Here is a 26,003-nt window from a genome sequence, read left to right on the forward strand (position 1 = left end):
ATTACTCACAACAGTATTCCTAGCTTCTGACCTGTTCTTGTAGATACTGTATTTGTATGACTAATCCAGTTTAGTATCTGGTCAGTGGTAACCTCCAAGATGTTGATAGTGGGCAATGCTGTGATGGTAATGTCTTTGAATGTCAAGGAGCAATGATTAGATTCTCTCTTCTTGAAGATGATCATTGCCTGAATAAGGAGACCAAAACTGCACACTATATTTGAGGTATTAGCGAGTTTTGAGAAGATTTGTAGCTCAGGTTGAGGTTCTGGATGTAGGTTTGCTCACTGAGTTGGAAGGTTCGTTTCCAGACGTTTTGTCACCATACTAGGTAACATCTTCAGTGAGCCTCTGAATGAAGCATGGTAGTGTAGCCCACTTTCTATTTATATGTTTGCATTTCCTTGGGTTGGTGATGTCATTTCCTGTGGTGACATTATTTCTTATAGTGATGGTATTTCCTGTTCTTTTTCTCAGGGGGTGATAAATAGGATCCAAGTCAATGTGTTTGTTGATAGAGTTTCAGTTGGAACTCATGCTTCTAGGAATTCTCGTGTGTGTCTCTGTTTGGCTTGTCCTAGGATGGATGTGTTGTCCCAGTCAAAGTGGTGTCTTTCCTCATCTGTATGTAAGGATACTAGTGAGAGTGGGTCATGTGTTTTTGTGACTAGTTAATGTTCATGTTTCCTGGTGGCCAGTTTTATGCCTGTTTGTCCAATGTAGTGTTTGTTACAGTTCTTGCAAGATATTTTATAGATGACATTAGTTTTGCTTGTTGTCTGTATAGGTTCCTTCAAGTTCATTAGCTGCTGTTTTAGTGTATTGGTGGTTTTGTGAGCTACTATGATGCCAAGAGGTCTGAGTAATGTCATTTGAGTCCTCTGAGTAATCTGAGAAACTGATGTCATTCACAATGATTCCACTTCTCATGGTCTGGAATTCTGACTGGACGTCCTCATCGAATTCCCTCATGTTCCACAGGAGGGTGGTAGTGTTATGTGGAATCAAGTGAGCTTTACCACTATGTATCTTGTCTCATGTAGTCAAGGAATGACTGGCCCATATTCTGTGAGAAGTCTCACCTCTGGCTCAGGTGAGATCAATGCCTTCCTGTTCCAGAATATCACCTCAGGTGCTTGGAAAATATAAGACCTCAGTCGATCGGTTTGTGTGAAGTCCATTGCTTCTCCCTTTCTGTCTCTGAACCGGACCTCCAGCACTGGCTTTAAGACTGACAGAGCTTTAATCTAGAGTTATACCACCTCTGCTGGGTTTTTTTCCTATGGCCTATTTCTCGTTTTTACCTTGAGAGGTTATATTTAGCCTGAGGCAAAGTTTTAAAAACCAGTACGTCCATTTTTAATCTGCTTGCCATTAACATGTGAGTACCCATAGTTATTGGGGTATTTCTCTAACAAAGTAGAGCTAATTCCCAGTTAAGATTCTTAACCATCAGTAGCTTCACAATCTTTGTAGGTCTTTCTGTTCAATGGAGGGTGGATTTCTGTTTGCGTTTGGGCGGCACAGTGGCTCAGTGGTTAGCACTGCTACCTCACAGCATCAGGGACCTGAGTTCGATTCCCACCTCAGGTGACTGTGTGTGGAGTTTGCACATTCTCCCCGTGTCTGCGTGGGTTTCCTCCGGGTGCTCCAGTTTCCTCCCACAGTCCAAAGGTGTGCAGGTCAGGTGAATTGGCCATGCTAAATTGCCAACAGTGTTAGGTGCAAATACCGCTGTCCAGTGTAGCGCCTGAGATCTCCCTTTTTGCATGCTCATTCTACACTGGAATCTTTTCTCTCTCTCACTGATGTCAAAGTCATGTGATCATTCATGTCAGCACAATTCACATGAATTTCGTTCTTCCATAAGCACAATTCTCTGGATGGGAAAAAGAGAGAAATAATCAATTATCAGTAAAATCAGCTCTCTCTGCTCTCGAGTTCAACTAGTCACTCATGACTGGTGCTGACAACATTAACAAAATTCTTCCAGTTATGACTGGAAAACAAATCTGTTTTGCATAAAATCCTTTATTTTGTTAAATTTGGTTTAATTAAAACCCATGATCTTTTCCATAGTTAGTATCTTAATTTCAAGTTTCAATTTGTAGGATACGTCCACTTTTTCAACCACTGCTTGTAAGTTGATAACTTATAGGTTTGTTTTCCTCCTCCTCTGTAGAATAAAGTCCAAATTATAGGACCCCACGTGACTAACTGCCAGTAAATATGTTTTGTGCTTTGGGGTCACCAGGTGTGTCTGGGTTGGGACTGGAATGGCTCAGCTGAGAGTCCCGTTGGAGAAACTGCTTCTGTAAATAATATGTTTGTCTGTTGTATAAGACATCCAGCTGGCATATTCCCAGCAAAGCAGCAAAAATAGATTGTCAAGCAGACAGCAAAGCAGCCACAAAATGCTGAGTAAATCTGTGATCTACAGCATTTGGTTTGTTTCCAATTAAAATAAGACATTCTGCAACACAGCTGTTTTGGAGCTTGAGATTTTCCTCTGTCTTTTGATATGTTACAATTTCAGGTGAGTATACCAGCTACATGCAGAAGGCTTAGCTCCAAGAAGGGTTTTTTCAGATTATTTTCCCTCACTTCCTACTTTCAGTGGGTGTTATTTTCCCAGTTTTGCAGCTTTGTTTTACACCTCGAAAAACTGTGCAATTTGGTCTTGCTTTGCAGTATTCATATTTGATGTGGTTTGAAACCTACCAGACTGGGTATCTGAACACATGAAAACTAGGAGAAATTGTATCCAATGATGAGCTCCAGGGTATGGGGATATTAGGAGATGTTCAGAATGAAGGAATAGTGTAGATGTTGCAATAACACTGAGAACATACAACTCAGGAGCAAGAGTAGGTCAGTCTGCAAGATCGTGGCTGCTTTGATTGTAACTTCAAATCTGTATTCACACTTCACCCTGATAGCCTTCCACCCCATACTTAAGAAGAATTTATCTTTCTTTCACTTAAAGGCATTTAAGAACTGCACTTCCACCATTTCAGGAAGAGAGCTCTTTTCTTTAGTCATTCACAGGCTGAGGGGGTCGCTGGCTAGGCAGCATTTATTGCCCATCCCTAATTGCCCAGAGGGCAGTGAAGAGTCAACCACATTGCTGTGGGTCTGGAGTCATATGTAGGCCAGACCAGGAAAGGTTGGCAGTTTCCTTACCTGAAGGACATTATGGAACCAGATGTTTTTTTCCAACAATTGACATTGGATTCATGGTCATCATTAGATTCTTAATTCCAGATCATTATTGAGTTCAAATTCCACCATCTGCCATTGCAGGGATTCAAACTGGGTCTCTGAATTAGCTGTCCTGTAATAATATCACTAGGCTATCACCTCCCCACTGTACTCTTTTCCAAATACTCTTGACTATATAGTAAAGAAAATAAAGTTACATTCATCTCTGTTTTAAATGGCCGAGCCCTGATTTTTATTTTAAACAGTGACCTCTAGTTCAAGATTCTCCCTTAAAAGGAAACATTCTCTGCTTATCTACCTTGTCAGGATCTCTTATGTTTCAGTCATTACTTATTACTTTTCTAAACTCCAATGGATACAAGCCTAGAATGGCCAACCTTTCCTCATTAGACAAGCTCCCCCTTCCAGGTAGCAGTCTGGTAAACCTTCTGTGATCTGCCTGCAACATCCCTTCTCAAATAATGTGACCGGTACTATGTACACGGCTCTAGAATTGGTGTCACCGGTGCCCTGGAGAACTGATTCATCATCTCTGCACTTCGTACTCCGTACTCAGTTGCCCTTGTGCTAAATGATAACATTCTCTGTTACTTGCTGTCCCTGCATCCTAACTTTTTATGATATGGACATGAGGACACCCAGACCTTTTCTGCACCTCCATGTTCTGCAATCTGTCATTGCTGAGAGAATTCTTTTTCATTCTTTCTGTGTCATCAGAAAATTTGGCAAATAAATTGTCCATCCCTTTGTGAAAATATTGTAAACAGTTGAGGGCCCAGCACCAATTCTTACGGCCCACCAATCGTTAGATCTCTTAACCTGAAAAAGATCCATTTAAGGTTCTTGTGAGTCAACCACCTTTTATCCATGTCAATATACTATCCCCACACATGAGCTTTTATTTTCTGCAATAACTTCAACCCCTTGTCATTTTTCTTACTTGTTGGAATATGTCTCTTCCATGTATTCTGAATTATTCCCTTAAGTTTCTACCACTGCCTCTCCATTAAGCCATCCTTTATCCTAACTTGCCAATCCACTTTACCCAGCTCTGCTTCCATGGTCTTTAAAAACTATTTAAAAATAGTCTCGGACCCACTTTCTCACCCTCAAACTGAATTTAAAATTCAGTCCTATTATGGTCGCAGCCACTCAGCGGTACTTTCACAATGAGTTTATTAATTAGTCCTATCTCATTGCACAATACCGGGTCAAGAATAGTCTGTTGTGTGGTTGGCTCCAGAACATGCTCTTCTAAGAAACCATCCTGAAAACATTCTCTGACCTCTTCATCTCAGATACCTTTGCCCTCAGTCCTGAAATAGGGTTACACCTGAAACATCAACTTCTCCACCTCCTACTGCTGCCTGGCTTGCTGTCCTTCCAGCCTCCTGCATGTCTACCTTTGCCCATCTGACTTTCCTGGTCCATAAATATACTAAAATCTTTTATGGTAATTACCATATCTTTCTGACAGCTCTCATTATTTCTTGCTCAATGCTGCATGCTATCATATGGGTACTGTTAGGGGGCCCTTACACCACTCCAACAAGTGGCCTCTAACTGTTACAATTTCTCATTTCTACTCAAACTGTTTCCACACCTTGCTTTCCTGAACGTATTTCATCCCTGTTTATTGTGATAGTATCATCATTAACTGACAGAACCAACCCTCCATCTTTTCCTGTCATTCCGAAGTGTCCTGCACCCTATCCAGATTATCCCAGAGCCAAATCTCTGTAATGGTGACGCGGTCATACTCATTGACTTCCATTTGCACACCCAGTTCAACTTTCCTCTTTCCAATATGACCTGCATTCAGATGCAGAGCCTTTATGTTTATCTTTTCACTTCTTTGTAATTTCTAGTCTTACTTGTTGGGGTTGACCCTTGGATTTGTAATTGTTTAACCTTCCTGTCACTGTCTGTTGATTGTTTCTGTTTGACCTTGAGTCTGTGCTTTGATTTTCCCAAATTTGATCTGTTGCTCCCATTCTTTAGTTTATAATCGTCTCTCCTTCCCCAGTTATGGACTTGGCAAGATCATCGACCCCAGCACAGCTCGGATGGAGGTTGGTACAGATTCCACCTTTCCCAGTGCTGGTTTCAGTGCCCCATGAACTGGAACCCACATTCTTCCATGCCAGTCTTTTTGATTGTGCACACACACCATGCCCTAAAGTAATCTTCATTACCAATGTATTGCACGTGCATAATTCAGTTGACTCTGCCTGCTTCCAGGTCCCACAATTGCTCAGAAACTCCACAGTTTTAATAAATAAAGGGAATGATTATTCAGATGTTTTAAGTGAACAGCATTTTAGGGGCAAGGACATAAATGTCATTGTAACCAAAATCGTAGAAGTGAATTCTGATGAAAGGTTACATATCACCCCCAACCAAAACATTTAACATGGACTGCAGCGGTTGATGAAGGCATCTCACCACTACTTTCTCAGTGACAACAAGGGAAGGCAGTAAGTGTTGGCCCAGCCCACATCACATGAGTGAATAAAAAAAAGGAAAGAGTATGACCTTGAGGATCTGCATCTTAAGTTGATGCTTAACTCCTCAAATCTACAATGCAGAACCACCACCTTTATCCTTCCAATGTTGTAGGTACCTACACGGACCATTACAACTGGATCCACTCACTCTCATTCTAGTCTGGAGCATATATTGCAAACCCTGGCAGTAGGCAGCAGCACGTCTGGCTGAACGCTTGCTGTTCTGTGGCACAGGGAAAGATGAAAGTAGTTATTGGAGGTCAGTCATCTCAGCTCCAGTATATCTCTGCAGAGTCACTCTGGGTACTATTCTAGGCCCAACCATCTTTAGCTGCTTCACTTCATCAATAACACTTCCTCCCACGGGGGGAGGGGACCCATAGCAGGGATGCGGATAAGGGCACCCGGGGAGGGGTACCCGTGGCAGGGACGTAGATATGGGTAGGTGTACCCGGGGCAGGGACGCGGATACGGGTAGAAGTACCCGGGACAGTGACGCAGGGAGCGGTGCCTGGGTCAGTTATGCGGGGAGGGGTATGCAGAGCAGTGCCGTCGCGAGGGGTACCTGGGGAGGGGTGCCCGGGTTGGTGTCGCAGGGCGGGGTGCCTTGGGGCAGAGACGCCAGTCAGTGACACGGGGCGGTGAACCCGGGTCAGTGACGCGGGGAGGTGTACCCGGGGCAGGGACACGGGCACGGGGAGGGGTACCCAGGACAGGGATGCCGGGAGGGGTGCCCGGGGCAGGGACGCGTACCCGGGGCATGGACGCGTACCCGGGTCAGTGACAGGGGGAGGGGTACCCAGGGCAGGGATGCGGGGAGGTGTTCCCGGGGCAGGGACGGAGGCAGGTGTATCCGGGGCAGAGACGCAGGGAGGGGTACCCGGGGCAGGGACGCTGGGAGGTGTACCCGGGGCAGGGACACGGGCACGGGGAGGGGTACCCGGGACAGGGACGCGGGGAGGGGTACGCGGGTCAGTGAACGCGGGGAGTTGTATCTGGGGCAGTGTTATGGGGAGGGGTACGCGGGGCAGTGACGAGGGGAGGGGTATCTGGGGCAGTGTTATGGGGAGGAGTGTGGTTGTGTTGCCCCTCTACATTTCACTCCCATTTCCAGGAAACTTTCCCAGGCTGAGAATATTCCCAGGAAACCAACCTCATAGTCAATAGAGAGAATGTAAATGGCCACAGCCATCTCCCTGCTCCCCTTATTTATCGCACTGAGAGTGTTAGAGACACACAGTCCTGTGGGACACACAAACTATAACATCGAGATTCTGAGAAAGACAAGGCAGCACAGTGACCCGTTGTCATACACTAAGACACTAAGGACCCGAGCTGTGTCATAATCTCTGACCACATCGTGGTATACGTCCTGCTGGGTTGTAGTTTGATGTGGAGATGATAGGATCAAAATTGGTCTTTTTTGCCCTTGTAAAACCAGGACAGATATGCCCAATCCCAAGGTCCGAGGGAGCCATGCTTCTTGTGGACGTGGGACAGAGTGCCCGAGTGACAAAGCCCCCACTGGAGTCTAACCTCTGGCCTGCTTGCTGTCAATTCCTACCCTGAGAATAGACTCAGATGCATTTTTACCTTTGCCTATGGAGTGAATCGGACTCAGCAGTGTGGTTTCCCTGCTTAAACAGGCTGACGCTAGCTTATTATTTAAACTCGGATATGAAGAATGAGTGTTCATGTATTGGATTGCTGATACTTGTCAAACTGTGCTCCAGTGAAGTCAGCACCTGAAGGAGAGCGGAAATAAAGTAGGAATGCAAACAGTACGAGCACATATGTCAAAATAACCCAGGTCATCTTAGAAATCACTCAATTAGCTCGTTATCATCCTCCAAACCTCAAAAAGAAAACCCAGAAATTAATTGATCCTAGAAATAAGGATTTGATTTGATATTTTGATTGCTAATGTGTGTAGTAAATCTGAGTAATGAGACCTTGGGCTGTACCTGGGATTAAAAAACAGTATTTAAATGGAACACTTCATCACCTGGAAGACAACACCACTGCAGCTCTGCGGATCACATATAGTCAAGCACACTCACTTGTAAAAGGACAACCACACGACAAGCTGAATCCTTTATTAGTTTCACATGTTGCCGTGATCAGGATTATTTTCAGTCAACAGTAATGACAACTCCTCTTCTTGTCATGTGATGCCCAACACCTGAACAAATAGGTAACACACTCCTGCTCTGTCCCCATCCTTTCATTCTTGGTTGAGACAAATATTTTTGAATAACGCAGAAGTAGAAGAAATTCAAGAAAGGGGGTGCACTAGATTCAACAATATCTAAACAAGAATTGTAGGAATGGAAGATTAAAGAATGGTTAACCAATTAAGGATTGATGCCTTCTTTGGTCCCTGATGCCATTTTGTCCATCAGAATAATTACTGCACATTGTTAATTGGCTTATGAGAATTCAGTCAGTGACCCCTCACAGTGGTCTACTTAATGAAAAATGCTGCTTAAGAAAAGGGGTACAGTTGTAGCCTGAACATTTCAATCCCCTCGCTTGATTATTTTTTATTTAAATTTGAAAATGCATTACTGTATTAACTCTAAAGAGGTTTGATCGTTTTCAAACCTTCCTCCATAGGCTACCCACAGTCACTTAGAGTTAGAGAGTCCATAGAGAGATGCAGCACGGAAACAGACCCTTCGGTCCAAATCGTCCATGCTGACCAGATATCCTAAATTAATCTAGTCCCATTTGACAGCACTTGGCCTATATCTCTCTAAACCCTTCCTATTCATATACCCATCCAGATGCCTTTTAAATGTTGCAATTGTACCAGCCTCCACCACATCCTCTGGCAGCTCATTCCATACATGTACCACCCTCTGTGTGAAAACGTTGACCGCTAGGTATCTTTTATATCTTTCTGCTCTCACCCTAAACCTATGCCCTCTAGTTCTGGACTCCCCCACTCCAGGGAAAAGACTATCTATGCTCCTCATGATCTTGTAAACCTCTATAAGGTCACCCTTAAGCCTCCAACGCTCCAGGGAAAACAGCCCCAGCCTATTCAGCTTCTCCCTGTAGCTCTGATCCTCCAACCCTGGCAACATCCTTGTAAATCTTTTCTGAATCCTTCCATTTTCACAACATCCTTCCAATAGTAAGGAGACCAGAATTGCATACAATATTCCAACCGTGGCCTAACCAATGTCCTGTACAGCGGCAATATGACCTCCCAACTCCTGTACTCTGCCCAACAAAGGAACGCATACCAAACGCCTTCTTCGCTATCCTATCTACCTGCAACTCCACTTTCAAGGAGCTATCAACCTGCACTCCAAGGTCTCTTTGTTCAGCAACACTCCCTAGGACTTTACCATTAAGTGTATAAGTCCTGCTAAGATTTGCCTTTCCAAAATGCAGCACCTCGCATTTATCTGAATTAAACTCCATCTGCCACTCCTCAGCCCATTGGCCCATCTGATCAAGATTCCGTTGTAATCTGAGGTAACCTTCTTCACTATCCACTACACCACCAATTTTGGTGTCATCTGCGAACTTACTAACGATACCTCTTCTGCTCACATCCAAATCATTTATATAAATGAAAAGCAGTGGACCCAGCACCGATCATTGCAGCACACCACTGGTCACAGGCCTCCAATCTGAAAAGCAACACGCCACCACCACTGTCTTCTACTTTAGAGCCAGTTCTGTATCCAAATTGCTAGTTCTCCCTGTATTCCATGAGATCTATCCTTGCTAACCAGTCTCCCATGAGGAGCCCTCATTTCTGTTTTCCACTTGTTTCTCGATGAAATCTATTTCCTTAAATTCTTGTATTTATTTTCAGCATGTATCTGACCTCAGGTCAAAAAGCAGCTCATGCCTAGTGGTCCATATCAGTGCAATTCGCTGGGTGAAATGGTGAACTTCTTTGGGAGTCACCCCAAGGGTTAATAGATTTGAATCTAGTTGTTAGGGTTGTTAGGGTTCCTGTGTCTGCGACCGCTCAGCTCCAGTCTGTGTGAGTGCATGTTACAGCTGATGCCCCTTGTGGCCCATTGAGGGAATAACTTTGGCTCTCAATGTTGAACAAATGTAAATTGTGAGCCTTCAAAATCAGGCTTGGCCAACCTCTCTATGAAGAGAAAGTGAGGTCTGCAGACCCTCCTCCAAGTCCCTCCTCCCTACCTTTTATCTTCTCCTGCTGAACACTCTCTGCTCATTCCTGAAGAAGGGCATGTGCCCGAAACCTCGAATCTTCTGTTCCAACCTCTCTATGAAGGCAGACATGTCAATTTTTCACTCATTTGAGAGGCTTGTGAGCAAATATTAGAAAGCTCCTGCTTGCCACAACAAAAAGTATGAATTTCAGAAAATATACAGTTCCAAAGAACAAACTTAAGTGCCAAGCAGTATAGCTAACTCATGAAACTTTTCTTTTTTTTTGTCTTCTTGGTTAAGAATCATAGCAAGAGACTAGGCCTAAAGTGCAGATCACTGGGTAAGAGGCTGGTGGCAGGACTGAGCTAAGGAATTCAGCATCACAACGACTGACCTTGGCTTGCCTGTGGTGGGAGAAAGTGAGGACTGCACATGCTGGAGATCAGAGTCAGAAAGTGTGGAGCTGGAAAAGCACAGTCGAGAGTGTGGTGCTGGAGAATCACAGCAGGTCAGGCAGCATCCGAGGAGCAGGAGAGTTAATGTTTTGAGCATAAGCCCTTCATCAGGATTCCTGATGAAGAATGTATGCTCAAAACCTCGACTGTCCTGCTCCTTAGATACTGCCTGACCACACTTTTCGACTCTTGCCTGTGGCGTGAGCACACTCTGAGCTTACCTCAGCACATGTCACATTGAAGTAGGGCTCAGAGTGGCTTTGCCTCATTTCTCAGCCTGCTTTGTGGATTGATCTTCATTTAGGGAGGGTGTTAGTAATGAGCACCCACTCAAACAACACAAGGTGGGAGAGATTGAAAGAGTATCTCCTTTCACAACATTGTGAGCCACCTCTTGGTGACACCTCAAAACCAGTGGCAGTGTGTGATGGCAAAGAGAAAAAGCTGATGTCTTCATCTATTGTTTCTTGATTGGAAGCTTTAAAAAAAAACCAGAAGGTATGTGTGGATAAATGGAATTTAAAATTCAGGTATTTCAACCCATTTGATGAAAAATATTCAACTGCGAAAGAAAACAATTGTAAAAGCAATTAAGCGGTTCTTACGTTTGCACTCTATCATCTTGGCAAAAAGATTCATGTTGCCCTGGAAAATATAGCAGGTTTCCATTGCCATCCCTGTCTGTGCATTTGGAAAAGTAACAGAAATAAATTGTCTCGTGTCAGATAAGCCTGACTCACTTCACAATCTGTGCTTGTGTGGCATCATGACTACTGTGTACGCGAGGGACAGAAGTCTTTGGGGAATAATGGGATTTCACGCTGCTTTCTGGTGCAAGTGACAAAACAACTTGCACGTGCAACCATTTCCAAGCTGCAATAATCTGAGACAAGAGTGTTTCTTCAGAAGGGAATGCATCTTGTTGTTTGGCAACCTGAACACTTTAAAAATACGAAATGTTGATTTGCTCCTTCCCTCTCTGGAGTATTTGTATAAAGTGTTTGGAGATTTTATTGGATGTATTTCTATATTAGTAATCCAATGATTTAAAAATTCTTCCTCTTGACTCAATAGAATCTCTTAAAAAAAACACAACAGCATTTTAACCATTAAATTGCATATCCTTGATTTAATTTTCAGAAAGTAAATGACTCCTGGGGATTTCGGCATCAGATTCATAAATGTCAATCAAATGTAAAATCTTTTTAAATTATCGAATATGAGAGATGAACACCTAAAGAATTACAAATACTTATTGAAGAAATACTATTGTGTATTCCTGCTTGAAACCTAAAGCATGACAAGATGCAGCAACCTTTATTTATAATGAACTGCACAAAAAAGCCCATCATTGGTTGAGGGGTCTATTGATGATTTTGACTCCTTAACCTGCAACCCCTTGATTGCTTTGACGGAATGCAATGTGTCTGACATTTTGCTTGACATTGTTTTGGATAAAGTAATGATATTTTCTTGCTCTCAAAAATGCAGAGTCCCCACAGGCTTAACATGTCTGCATATCTTAAACAGAGAAGCTACTTTCACTGGGAGGAAGAAACCAGTAGGATAGGGTGAAGGGGGTGCAATATAGTATCTTACAAATTTAAAGAAAAAGATCTGATTGGGTGTATAATCGAGATCTGGTAAAGGGCATTATGGTACACGTTAACAATAAATGTCCCTCTTTGGATGTGCCCTGGTCAAACTAGATTTGCAGGGGTGGAAATTGTTCTCTTAGAGCCCACCCCCACGTTGTCATTTCATAAAGCTGCTGACCCATGCATTGGGTGAAACCATATGCAAATGGACTTTATTCTCTAATTTTTTTCTTCTTCCTCTTCTATTTCCTGACATCAAATTGGCATAAAAGAGCATTCGACAGTGCCATGACCAGTCTGACAGGTGTACTATCGGACTCTGGCAGCACAGCCTATTCAATGTCAGAGAAAGAAGCAATAATTAGAGCAAAGAACAGAATGAACGTCAAACGAATTACCAGGCAGCAGCTCATATTTGTCAGGAAGGATTGCATACATAAGAATTAAGTGACAGTACATGCCCGAGTAATGAAAGAAAAATGAAAGATTTGCCCAAACATAGCGCGCAGGATGCATACGTATGTCTAGCTGGAAGCAAAAGTGAGTAACCTCGACAAATTATGCTGCTGGAGTTTTGAGAACCGTTCTTTTTGCAGATATCTAGAGCCTGTAATTTGTTCAATGATCGATTTGCCATAGCACTTCAATGGTGTGTGTTCTGAAAAATTTCCCTTCTTGCCATTAAAAGTGGTCTGCATTTTTTTTTTGTGCAAGAATACTGTTTGAAAATTCAGATTTGACTGCAAATACTAAGCGAGCCCCTGGTTGAACCATGTAAACTTGTTTCTGTGATGGCTGATTCTGATAACAACCAAACTAAATTATGTTCAAATGCTGAAATTTCTAAGGCTTTATGTCAGAAGTATACAATAAAGACATTCACACCAGTTTTATGTTGCTGAGTGTTTGGAAGGTTTTTAAAAAATATAATTTTTTTCTGTGAAGTTGAGATTGTAGTATCAGAAAGCTGAGGTTATCAACAGCCTCTCCTCCTATGCAGACCCCTCACTGTCCAACTCATTTTCTCTGTAAATTAGTGGGAGCTCAGAACAAGGAACCTGGGTTGACGTAATTAACTAACATGAGATTGTATCCAAAAATATAAGGATGCTCTAAAAGGAATTATCTTCCAAATTCAAGCTGTTTGTTAATTATTTTCCATTCACGATGTTGTGTCCCCTTCAGGTCAATCACACTGTGCAGGAAACTAGTTTCACACAACTGAGCCACACCATTACTAAATAACTGCAGATCTGAGCAATGAGAATCGAAGCAGCCATGCTAGATTGACAGGTAAAGCCAATCTGAAGCCAGATAAACATGCCTGAATAGAATGAATGGGCAGTTTAACATTGGGATGTATGCGGGATTGAGTGGGATGCGGGTTTAAATTCCCAAGGAATGGAAACACATCAGGGAGCCAACTCCAAGCTGTTGATTTTCAGGAAGGTCCTGGGAGGGAGGTTTTTTGAGATCTGTTCGTGAGGCTGCAGCAAGATGGAGCACGCATTCTAAACCAGAAGCATTAAACTGCACCCCCCCATCCCCACACATTACAAACTCCTCCTGTACCTGGTACATCCTCCAGGAGCAGCTCACTCACTCACCCATTCACTGATTCACCGACTCACTCACTCACTCAGTCACTGACTCACTCCCTCACTCACTGACTCACTCCCTCACTCACTGACTCACTCCCTCACTCACTCCCTCACTCACTCACTCAGTCACTGACTCACTCCCTCACTCACTCCCTCACTCACTGACTCACTCCCTCACTCACTCACTGATTCAGTCACTCACTCACTGATTCACTTGCTCACTGACTCATTCACTCACTCACTCACTCTCAGATTCATTCACTCACTGACTCACTCACTCATTCACTGACTCACTCACTCATTCACTCACATCCACTCACAGACTGATTCATTCACTCACTCACTCATTCACTCATTCATCCACTCATAGACTGATTCACTTACTGACTCATTCACTCTCACTCAAACCCACCCCAGATGTTTTAACAAAAGGGAAATACAGCATCTTGAATAAGTGGGAGTTGTGAAAAATCCAATTTGTTGTCATGGAAAACAACATTTATAAAAACAAGATAATGAAATAAGTGGTGAAAAGTCACTAGGATCTGAACAGCTTTGCACCACATATAATCCCAGGATGAAGAAGAGTCAATTTGCGTGACTTAATTTATGATAGGTAGAGCAGGGGATTGGAATTTGACTGCAGAGATTAAGCAGATGGTGGTGGGAGGGGGAGGCGGTGACAGGCTTTTGTAGAGTAGAGGTAATGTCCCTACTCTGGACTGGGTTCAAGTCCCACCTGCTCCAGAGATGTGTGAGCATGTCCTTGAGCAGGTTTATTAGGAAAACAGGATAATCTTTTTGAAAATTAAGTAGAAAACTCTAGGTCTTTGATGATGCAGTGGTAGTGTCCCTACCTGTGAGCCAGGATGTTAAGATTCAAGTCCCACCTCTCCAGAGCTGAGTAATAAAATATCTAAACATATGGAGGGAGGGGCACCTATGGTGCAGTGGTAGTGTCCTTGCCTCTCAACTGGAGGCTTCAGTTCAAGGAGGAGAAAGTGAGGACTGCAGATGGTGGAGATCAGGGTCGAGAGTGTGGTGCTGGAAAGGCACAGCAGGTCAGGCAGCATCCGAGGAGCAGGAGAATTTACATTTCGGGAAACAGCCCTTAATCAGGAATCTCTCGACTTCAGTTCAAGTCTCACCTGCTCGAGAGGTATGTAATAACATCTCAGAATAGGTTGATTAGTAAAATGACCTCCACTTAATTTTAGGGCTGATTAAATGTATCTCCCTACCTCTAAACCTGGGTTCAAATCCCACCTCCTCCACAGGTATGTAGTAAGAACTCTGAACAGGTTGGTTAGGAATTCAGCTAAGTATGTCGGGGAGAAAGAGATGCCCGGTTGAGCTGGTCTGAGGATGACTTAACCCTGTCCAATGTGTATCGCTGCAGCTCATTGCAAATCATATTTATACAATACTTTTCCACTTATTTTTTCATTGCTGAAAATAGATGGTCTTGTGTCAGTTTGACTACACAAGAAAAAAGACAAACAGTAATTAAGAAGAATACCTAAGTAACAACAAAAGTTCAGAAACACCTTGGATAGCTGACAGGATCACAGAACTAAACTGTACACAAATGGTCAATAAACCAATGCAACAGATTAAGAATAACTCATTTTCAGGACATGCAAGATGAGAGAGAAGTCACCATAGCATTTCTCTATCCACTTTGTATCAGCTTTCTTTGCAGCCCGGAAAAAAATCTATCTCTCTCTCTCTCTCTCACTCACTCACTCACTCACTCACTCACTCACAAACACATACTCTGTCTCTTCTCTCCCTCACAAACACATTCACACACACACACTCTCTTCTCTCTCACACTCACACACTCCCTTTCTCTGTCTCTTTCTCTCTCACAAACACACAAACTATTTATGCATTCCACTTTCCAACACTAAAGAGGAGGGATTTTCACAAGGCCAAGTAATGGTCCTTGTTCCACACACGACTTCATGTCTGTTAGAGTAGTCTGATCCATTTTGTTCCATTAGTTCTAAGGAAGGGTCACTGGACCTGTTAACTCTGAATTCTCTTCAAAGATGCTGCCAGACCTGCTGAGCTTTTCCAGCAACGTCTGTTTCTGTTTCTGTTTCTGATCCACTCGGACTATGGACATGTCCTGAAACCTCAATTGGTATTCGCATTTTTGACAAAAATCATCCTCCAAATAACACATCTGTATAACGCCAGTTGGATGACCCAATAAAATACAACAATGCAGAGAAATGTTATCCAAAGTTCCATAAGCTTCAATACAAATCCAAAGGTGATTTTCATAGGACAAATATTTTAAAAAAAGAGACCAACATAAATATGTTGAAATGATTGTGATAAAGAAGTGAGCTCCCGAGCAGAAGCACCCCCTTACAGCTCAATGGTTGGTGTTTGACTCTTATTCCAAGCAAATCGGGAACACTGTCAAGCTGACAATTGTCTGCTAATCACTTCTGAAGATAGCTGCAGCTCAGGAAAAACTGAAGGGAATCATTTTCATTGCTCCATGCCTCTGGGTTGATGCATAATTTTGACAGTCAGATTCAGGCAGAAACACAGGCATCAGTGCTGTGGCCCCGTGCTGCTTCATAACATGAAGTTAGTCAGTATAGGAGAAAGGGGTTGTTATAATCCTGTGAAAACTCCTACTAGTGTTTAAAAAAAAAAGCACATGACTACAATAGTTCGACATTGTGTTTTACTTGAGGTGCTCAAGGTTGGTTTTATTCGTGGCCCAAACTTCTTTCTGACTTCAACATTTTGGTTTTTGTTTTGCAATGTTTAATGGGTGTTTAATTTTGGAGTAAGGATAATTCTGGTGAATTGAAGAATTTGGGCGCAGCCAAGCATGGCACCATTGCAATAGGTCGTTTAAAACAAAACAATAATGCATCTCAACAATGCCCCGGTAAAACTAAATGGAGCACTAATTTACCACACCTCACCAAAATCATTGAAAAATGCATCTAAAGAAGTCAGCAATCTTCAGGGGAAAAATTTGATGATTAACATTCTCATTATCAAATGGTGATTTGTACTAATTACATTTGATGGGTAGTAAACAATTTAAACACCCATGGAGGTAATAGTCACGGGAATAATTTGAACATAAATGTGTGTCCTATGCATTGGCTTCCTATGCTCAAATTAAAGACACAAAATGCCTAGATTAATTTGAACATTATAATTCATCTGAAAACCATGACACTTTAACATGGAGCAGCTTCAACCATTCAGGAGGACTTCTGCTGTTTATTTTAGTGACAGTTGCCACACTCCCTTGTGGGAGCAATTTATTTGTAAAAAATGTGGCTCTTTTGAATACTTTGCAATCTCGAGGTTTGAGTAATTTGATGTGGTTTGCAAAGAAAATGTATGTTTTTTTGTGTAAATGTGACTCACTAACAAAAGCAGTCTTGTTTAGCTAGCAAAAATGTTAACATGACAAATGTGGTCCGATTAACGAATCATAACTGTATCTGCCTCCTAAGGCCATAGCAATTTGATTTGTAGGTTTATAGGATTTTTAGAAGCAAATTAAACAGTCCGAAGACATAAAATAATGAAAAAAGCAACCATGTCTGTTAGAGGAAGGAGATTTTGCTGGTGCTGGACAGTTTCATAACACACATTCTATTTCAGTGCCTTTCCCAACTGCAATTTAATTGCTGCAAAAAATATTATACTTGAACAATTTCTTTATTAGTAATACTCTCTGAAATGCTAACCTTGTCATATTGACTAATGTGGTGCATTTGTAGGCCCAAGATGATTAAATTGGAAGTCTTGTGCATTTTGCAAGAACAAGCTCATTATCAGGGATCCCCACATTATGTTGGACGGGTTATGAAAGAGATTTGGCTTGTCATTCTTTTATTAGGAGACTTACTTCAAAATTAACATTTCTCCATAAAGTGTAGAGGCATTATTGTCGGAACAATTAAGACAACCTTTATTGGACGGAGGGTGTTCTGTTTATGTATCTTCAATGAACTCAGAAGTGGATGTAGGCTGCTCTGCAAACCTACTTTATAAACTTGAACAGCCTAATGCACAAATCTCAAGCAAAGCATGGGGCGCATTCATCCACGTTATAAACCCTGTCAAACCGCTTTGATCTGAGGCCATTTTCACGGATTATTCAAGGCGACAATTTCAAATTGAACAAAGCTTTCTCTGGCTAACCAAACAAGTCTGTAATACTGTGAAAGAGAGAAACATGGATTTCAGTCTCAAATGCAGATTTTTCATTCAATGAGCCAAGAATTTTTTTTTAAAATGCCCATATCCAATTTATAAAACTGACCACTGGTTTGGTTCTCATTGTTTGTTTTAAAAGTGCATAAGCTGTAATTCAATCAATATTTTATAGGCTACTTTTGCTAAACTGACAATTTTCTTATATTCTTACCTACGTTAAATATTATAAGAATATCAAGTAATGTAGATTACAGGTGATCACGATATTGATTGGAAGATATAAACTCCTTAGCAACACATCCAATAAATACATGATTTGTCTGGCGGTTGTTTAGTTATTCCAAATGCTGGTAGTCTGATGTTCATGTTTGGTGACATTTTTTATAGGAAACTTTTTAATTTGGAAAATTCCTTTCCATATGTCTAGGAAAAGCTTTGAATTCTAAGCTTAACCCACATCGTACTAACCATTATTAGCCCTTGCTTTTGTGCTATGTGGAACTGAGCTCAAGTGAAGTCAACAATTTATACCCTTGACTTACCTTTAAATTTTGCTCTCTCTCCTGTCTCCTACTTCTCTCATTATAATCACTGGCCTAGGGGCATGGAGGTTAATATCTTTTTTCCTTCTAAGAATTCTGGATGAGATGAAATCCCTTTGCATTATTTTGTCCTGGAAGAACAATTTCTGATATCCTATTTTACCATTTGTTCAGAGTCCCAGCTCATATCCAATGTTATGAGAACACTAGGGGCTTGTGAGAGTGCACAGAAGCAACAACAACTTAACAAAATAGGTGTCACCCTTTTGCTGGTTCATTTCTCAAGGCAATGCCTAAGTTAACCTATAAACTTGAACAAAGGTTTGCAGTTAGCTGTCAATCATCATTAAATAGTGCATTTTCATAATACCTCCACTAGCCCACCAATCAGCACTGCTTTTTCGTACAGTATAAATGTTAGTTTTCTCCTTAAGTTAGCATACTCATGAATCGTACTGATGAGCAGGATGACAAAGTGTATTATTCTAACAATAAATAAATTAGATATTTCACAATTACTGTTTTTATATATTGTATATGTGTTTACATTTCATGTAAGAAATCATTCTTGCAAATTGCAATCCTCCCTCTTATAAAAAGTGCTTTGTCAAACAATTTTGTGCAAAGTAGAATTGCTACTATAGTTTAAGAGCCTGTTTACTTAGCACCCAGTGTGTTTTACCTTTCATATCAATGGGGAGTGATTGATTAATATTGTATATGAAATGCTTCTATTCGCTATCTACATACTGTTAAGGCATTATTTTAAAAGGAATTATCACCTCAAACAAGAGAGAAAGGAATTTCAGACAAACACATTAAAAGTATTTGCTTCCTCTCATCCCACAATGTTAATTTCAAGGCCTCAGTAGACTGTTATGATCTTGTGACATGGATTATAGACACTTTTGCTGTTCCAGTCCAAAATACAGCTCCACTTAGGCTTTCCTATCGCTTGTTGGAAATTGTGTCTGCAACAGAGGATCACTATCTTCTTCTACATTTTCATCCAATGCAGTTGAAATGCAGGTACATTAGCTTAAATAGCTGCTGTATCATAATATGAAGTACCTTCAACATCCAAGTCTTAAGCCCAAGAAACTTATTATCCTGCTGGGCCTCTGGGCTGTGAGGGTTTAATTCATGAGTTGAAGAAGCTCAGATAAACTGCAAATTTCCCTCTGGTGGTGGATATTTTTGGAAATTGCTTGCCCGTGGCAGTTAATTCACAGAACTAAAAGAAATACAATTGATGAGTTCAGATTTAGACACTCCAGCAGACTTTTAACTGTCTGATTCACTTTATCAGATATTCAGCTCACTCAAATATATATTCTTCTTTTAGTTTCTTCCATTCACATAGCTTCACTATAATGCTGGCTGATCACTGTCTCCTGTCAGTCACCCATTCTTCTCCCAATTCCATTGTGTTTAAGTCTCTCACTATTGCTTTTTTCCATGTTGTGTTAGGCCTATCAATTCTTTGTCTTCTTGAGAGTACCATGTCCATCACTCACCCCACCACAATTCCTCTCTCTCTCTCTCTCTCTTTAGCTCCTTGATTAAGGAGTAGTGCTCTGAAAGCTTGTACTTTCAAATAAACCTGTTGGACTATAACCTGGTGTCATGTCATTTTTAACTTTGTCCACTCTAGTCTAACACTGACACCTCCACATCATGTCCACAACAGATGACTATACTATTTCATTGTTGTGAGGGTTGGAGGGTTTGAGCTATAGGGAGAGGCTGAATAGGCTGGGGCTATTTTCCCTAGAGTGGCAGAGGCTGAGGGGTGACTTTAAAGAGGTTTATAAAATCGAGGGGCATGGATAGGATAAATAGACAAGGTCTTTTCCTTGGGATGGGGGAGTCCTGAACTAAAGGGCATAGGGTGAGAGGGAAAAGATATAAAAGAGACCTAAGGGGCAACCTTTTCACACAGAGGGTGGTATGTATATGGAATAAGCTGCCAGGGGAAGTGGTGGAGGCTGGTACTATTGCAACATTTAAATGACATCTGGATGGTTATATGAATAGAAAGGGTTTAGAGGGATATGGGCCAAGTGCTGGTAAATGGGACCTAGATTAGGTTAGGATATCTAGTCGGCATTGATGAGACGGACCAAAGGGTCTTTTTCCGTGCTGTACATCTCTATGACTCTATGTGTTGGCTACTTTCTTATTGATGCTGTCACAATCTTCATTGAGCCCCGATATTCCAGTTTTGTCCGCAGCTAATTTGTCTTCCCAACAATTTGAAACAAGCTATTTGATGTACTACATTTTACAAAATGGGTAGAAATTTATAAATTTGAATAGTAATTGATGCTTGTGTTCTCAATGAGACATGTTTTACTATAATATGGAATAATATTATGTACATCTTTAACCCATTTCAGAAAAATGTGAAGAACACAACAATCAGTTTCAGTGGGCCAAGCCTCTGAACATCCTTCTGCAAAGGGAGCGATTCTGTTTCTCTAATATTCTCTGAGTGGCGGGCTAAACGATAAATTTGGTCACCCAACAAAAATGTCTGTAATCCAAGTCACAAGACCGTAACAGTCTACTGAGGCCTTGGAATTACGTAATGGAGTAATAGGAAGCAAATACGTAATGTATTTGTCTGAAATTCCTTCCCCTCTTGATTGAGCTGATAATCCTTTTCAAATATGTGGGTTAATACCATGTAAATAGCAAAGAGAAGCTTTTCAGATACCGTATTAATCAACCATGTGTACACTTGTTCCACAGGGGAAATTCAGGAGCTGTGTCATCCTGGCTCAATTGTGCTGAACTTCTAAGACTTGGCATTAAATATTTTTTGCTTTGAAAGAAAACCAGTTACAATCATAATCAAAGCACACATCTCTCACTAGAATAACAATGCCTGGGCGAGTGTGGTAAAACAGGATGGGAAACACAAACATCAACTGGTCATTCTTAACTTAATCTTCAGGTATTGATTGAAGATATTCGGAATTGATTAAAGAATTTCTTATTATTTCATTATGTTTATTGACCAGAAATTCCTTCTTAAATTTTCAACATCTTCGGCAGAAATCCACACCAATATTCTCCACTCATTTCTTTAATGCCAAAGAGTTTTCTCTAGCTCCATCTACAGGGCTACAAGCCCTTATCTGAAGTGATGGGGGGTTTGGGGGGCGGAGGTGGGTGGTGGAGGTGGGCAGATCTCTTCCTGTCATCCTACTTTACGTTAGAACCACTGAGAACTATTTCAAATTGCACATCAGAGATGTCTGATTGGCTTAGAACTGCAGCTTTGACTTTATGAATGTAGGATTTTGATTTAATTCTTGTCATAATTAAATTCAAGATGTTTTTTTATGAAGCCACACGGCATGTTTTCTATATCTTCAATTGATAAGGAAATAAGCTTTTTTCCTTGTTGCCTTGGGATCACTGATATCCTGCAATACATTTTTTTTTAAGAATGTACATTAGAAAGATGACAGTTCACAATGGGTTAAATTAGACCCTATTGATCATTTATCAACACCATTTGGTTTAACTTGTTCTGTGCAGTATTAAATTTATTGATAATAAAAGTGAGTGCCATAATGTTCTATGATTGTTGTTTTAATTACAGTTGGAACACCATACTATATGTCTCCAGAGAGAATACATGAAAATGGTTATAACTTCAAATCAGATATCTGGTCACTTGGGTGTTTATTGTATGAGGTAAGCAGTTTGAGTTTCTTTATCTTTTATTTGAAAAGTCAGATAATTCATGGAGTTCAGTGCAATAGGATGTGGATTAACTTCGGGAAATTGATTGTGTTGCTGAATCCTCTCATTCTTTAGCTTTTTAAAATTCTAATCCAGCCCAGATGGAAACACTGATGTTGACTTGTTCTCTGAGAAGAGCTATGGGAAGAGACTGAATAGGCTGGGACCAATTTCTCTGGAACATTGGAGGCTGAAGGGTGACCTTATGGAGGTTATAAAATCATGAGGGGTGTGGATAGGGTGAAGAGTCAAGGTCTTTTCCTTAGGGGAGGAGAGTCCAAAACTAGAGGGCATAGGTTTAGGTGAGAGGGGAAAGAATGAAAAGGGACAAGGGGCAAGTTTATCATGTATGAATAGAAAGGGTTTAGAGGAATATGGACCAAATGGGATTAGATTAATTTAGGATATCTGGTCAGCATGGACATGTTGGACCGAAGGGTTTGTTACGGGCTGTATGACTCTAATTACAGAACGGTGTAAATAAACAATGGTGTGCAGTGAATAAGTTGTTAAACTTCTGGCTGGTAACCAAAACCAGTAGGAGGACAACCAAGGACAAAACTGCCATCTGAGTGAATACTAATTGTGTAAACTCATAACAAAGGACTACAGATAAAGAACGGAAATTAGCATTTCTGCGATTAGGGTTTTGGTTGAAGTTTATTGGCATTTCTGACAATTTTTAGGAAACATTAGGTGAGATGATGGAATAATCTGGTTGAGGTCTATCAGATAATTAAGGGAGTGGATAAAGGGAGGTAATGGGGAAGTAGTTTCCTGCAACTGTATTGGAATGGCTTCAAACAAGGGAGGAGAAAGTGAGGTCTGCAGATGCTGGAGATCTGAGCTGAAAATGTGTTGCTGGAAAAGCGCAGCAGGTCAGGCAGCATCCAGGGAACAGGAGAATCGACGTTTCGGGCATAAGCCCATTCCTGAAGAAGGGCTTATGCCCGAAACATCGATTCTCCTGTTCCCTGGATACTGCCTGACCTGCTGCGCTTTTCCAGCAACACATTTTCAGCTTCAAACAAGGGACATAATCCTGAATTTAGAACTAGATTATTGGAGGGGAAGTTGTGTAAAGCATTTCTTCACACAACGTAGAGTGGAAATCTGGAGCTGTCTTTATCTCAAGACTGTCAAAATGGGTAAATTGAAATTTGAGAATAGTAGATTTTTGTTAGGCAAGTGCATTATGAGTTAGAGAACCGATGTAGGTAGATGGAGTTAGGATGCAGACCAGTCATGATTTAACTAAATGATAAATAGGTTTGAGGAGCTGAATGGCCTATTCCTGTTTGTAAGCAATTAATGACAATTGTTTCATGCTTCCTCACTTAATTTAATAAATCGAGTGAATGCAGACTAAAGATCAGGAAGTAAAGACTTACAAAGAATTAAGCAAAGAATGCCAGATGCTAGAGATCTGAAACAAAACCAGAAAATGCTGGGGACACTCAGCAGGTCTGGCAGCACCTGTGAAAGAGTTAACATTCTTCAAAACTGTTAGTAGCTGGGAGAAGGCGGTACTTATTGCTGATGACAAAGAGTGTCGTGGAAGAGGAGTGAGTGGACAAGTGGAGACTTAGCCCAGGGGGAGAGAGAGAGAGAGAAAGAAAGTTAGGCAGATGAAGGGAGAGTACATAGAAATAGTAAACCAGGAAAGGAGAAAAGCTGATGATAGGGACCATGAGTAGTTGAAAGTAGATCAGCTGTGCTGAAAGAAGCTCATGTCGTGACAGGTCCATGGGTGTTGAGATGGGTAAAGGACGTGGAAGGTGGTGCTCAATTTTTTTAGGGCTAATTTATTCTCATCTACTAAAGTAGCTGATATTGATATGTTTGTCCATAGTTCTGCCTATGTATTATGCATTTATTTTCTGTTCTGGCAGAAATACCAGTGTGACAAGGCTGAGAAGGACTCTGCTCTAATTCAAGTAGAAAATGAAAGCTACAATTGTAACTAAACATAACGTACAGAACAAAGAGTGATACATCTCTTGCATTACCCAGATTCTTAAGTAGAAAGATTAGACCATGGGACACAGTGCTCAATAGATATAACTCTTTGGCTAAAAGGTAAAATAGCTGCGCTAACCGCTAACTGACACAAGAAACCTCCTCAACTAATGAAGACAAATCTCTTGGCCTCCTTTCCATTCCCATGTCCTTGTAACAAATTTATTGTCCCAGTCCTCTCCAGCAATCTCTAAAAGTGATGGCTTAAAACTTCAGTATGGTTCTTAATGAAGGAAGAAGCTGGTTAAAAGTTTCACATAGAAATAACCTAAATAATAGCTATTTTTATAAAACTGGGCAACACTTAAAGTTACATTATTGCATCTCCATCAAATCATCGAACTGTTACACGATATGAAAGATGTAACATGTAAATAGGATGAAACGAGAGACCAATTGATTTAGTTGATTGTGTTGCTGTGTGTTGGAAGGATACCACTGAGACCTCTCATCTGTCTACAACATATTGTTGTCTTATGTTGTTATGAGGCTGCATAACACATATATTGAGGAAGGATGTACATAACCTTACAACTAACAAAGAATGGAATTTCAATCGAGCCTTTCCTCAAGTTGAAGTCTCATACACTGAATCTAAGTGCTTGCTTTACATATTTAATGGACTGCAGTCAGTGAAAAAGTGTCCGCCTCAAGTGGAGCTGATTTATGTGCTGGTGGTGAGTAAAGGTTGTCTGGTTTATGCTCAGAAAAAGAAATATTGGTGCTTGGAGCTGAATGAAAATCAATGTAAATCCTGCCTGTGGGACCCGAGCTGTTGTGGGAATAGTCCATCACAGGCGGAAAGTAACAGTCCCTTCTCAACTTTGATGAGAGAGGAGAAAAATCTGGAAATTGATTCCTCTGTGCTGCTGTGCATTTTTTATAATTCAATAAACAATACAGAGTTTCCTGAAAATAGATTACCTTTTCCATCAGCACAGACAAAATAAGATATATAGAGATACCACAGATCATGATTAATACCAAAATGCAGTAAGATAGAGAGTAACAGTTATAAAGATAGGTCAAGATGAAGAGACGTTCAGAGATGTGTGAGAATATAATAGCTCTGGCAATAGAGGCAGATAGTTAGGTTTAATGCCAAGGTCGGTGTTTTACAATTAGTCATTTAATGATTCTCGATGAAAGTTCTCAACTAGTTTTACATGTAACTATTTGTAGAAATAGAGAACAGAGACTGGATATCACCATTTTTAAATTGATTCTCTAATCTATGGATTTTCATTGAAGTCAAAGTTTGGATTATTTAGTACCTCATATCCTTCAGTAAGTCTCTTAACCGAATTATTCTGGTTAATCTCATATTTAAAAAAATTCACCAACTGCTATGAACAGGAGAGTTCTAGATTTCTTCCACACACTTCATGACGTTCTTTTTCCACTAACATCATTCCTGAAAGGCCAGGCTCTAATATTTAAACCATGCCTCCTAATCCTAGACTTCACAATGAGTAAAAATTATTTATCTTCACCTGGCCTATCAGTTCCCCTTTATAGCTTGGAAATTTCAAATCATCTCTTAACTTTCTAAAACCTAGGAACTGCAGTCTTAGTTTGCACATTTTTCCCTTGTGCTTTAATCCTTGGAGTCTAGATACCATTGGATTCACTCAATATCAATCTATTCTTTCTAAGGTGTGATGCCAATAACTGCTGACAATAATTCCAGGTGTGGGCTAACTAGGACTTTGTCTAGCAGTTACATAATTTATGCTCTCTTATATTCTTATCCTTTAGATATAAATCCAGAATTCTCTAAGTCTCTGATTATTTTCTGTATCTGTCCTCAGCATTTGAATAATCAATGTATGTGGAGCCCCACGTCTCTCTGGATCTGTACTGATTGTAGCTTTTCACCAATTAGAAAACACTCTTGTCACAGCTTTTCCCTCACTTAGTCAACTTAACATCTCTCTTTAATTTCATA

General features: G+C 40.9%; 1 protein-coding gene across 10 annotated transcripts in view; it reads left to right on the plus strand.

The window, feature by feature from the left end:
- LOC122564836 (serine/threonine-protein kinase Nek6) overlaps positions 1-26,003 on the plus strand; it is a 266,799-nt gene that overhangs the window by 191,601 nt on the left and 49,195 nt on the right. For all 10 annotated transcript variants that reach the window (XM_043720147.1, XM_043720151.1, XM_043720150.1 and 7 more), the window contains one exon: positions 21,894-21,988. In XM_043720147.1, the coding sequence (XP_043576082.1) occupies positions 21,894-21,988 (95 nt within the window). The remainder of the gene's footprint in view (positions 1-21,893; positions 21,989-26,003) is intronic.

The sequence above is a fragment of the Chiloscyllium plagiosum genome, chromosome 30 (assembly GCF_004010195.1).
Source record: "Chiloscyllium plagiosum isolate BGI_BamShark_2017 chromosome 30, ASM401019v2, whole genome shotgun sequence".
In the NCBI taxonomy this organism is placed as follows: domain Eukaryota; kingdom Metazoa; phylum Chordata; class Chondrichthyes; order Orectolobiformes; family Hemiscylliidae; genus Chiloscyllium; species Chiloscyllium plagiosum.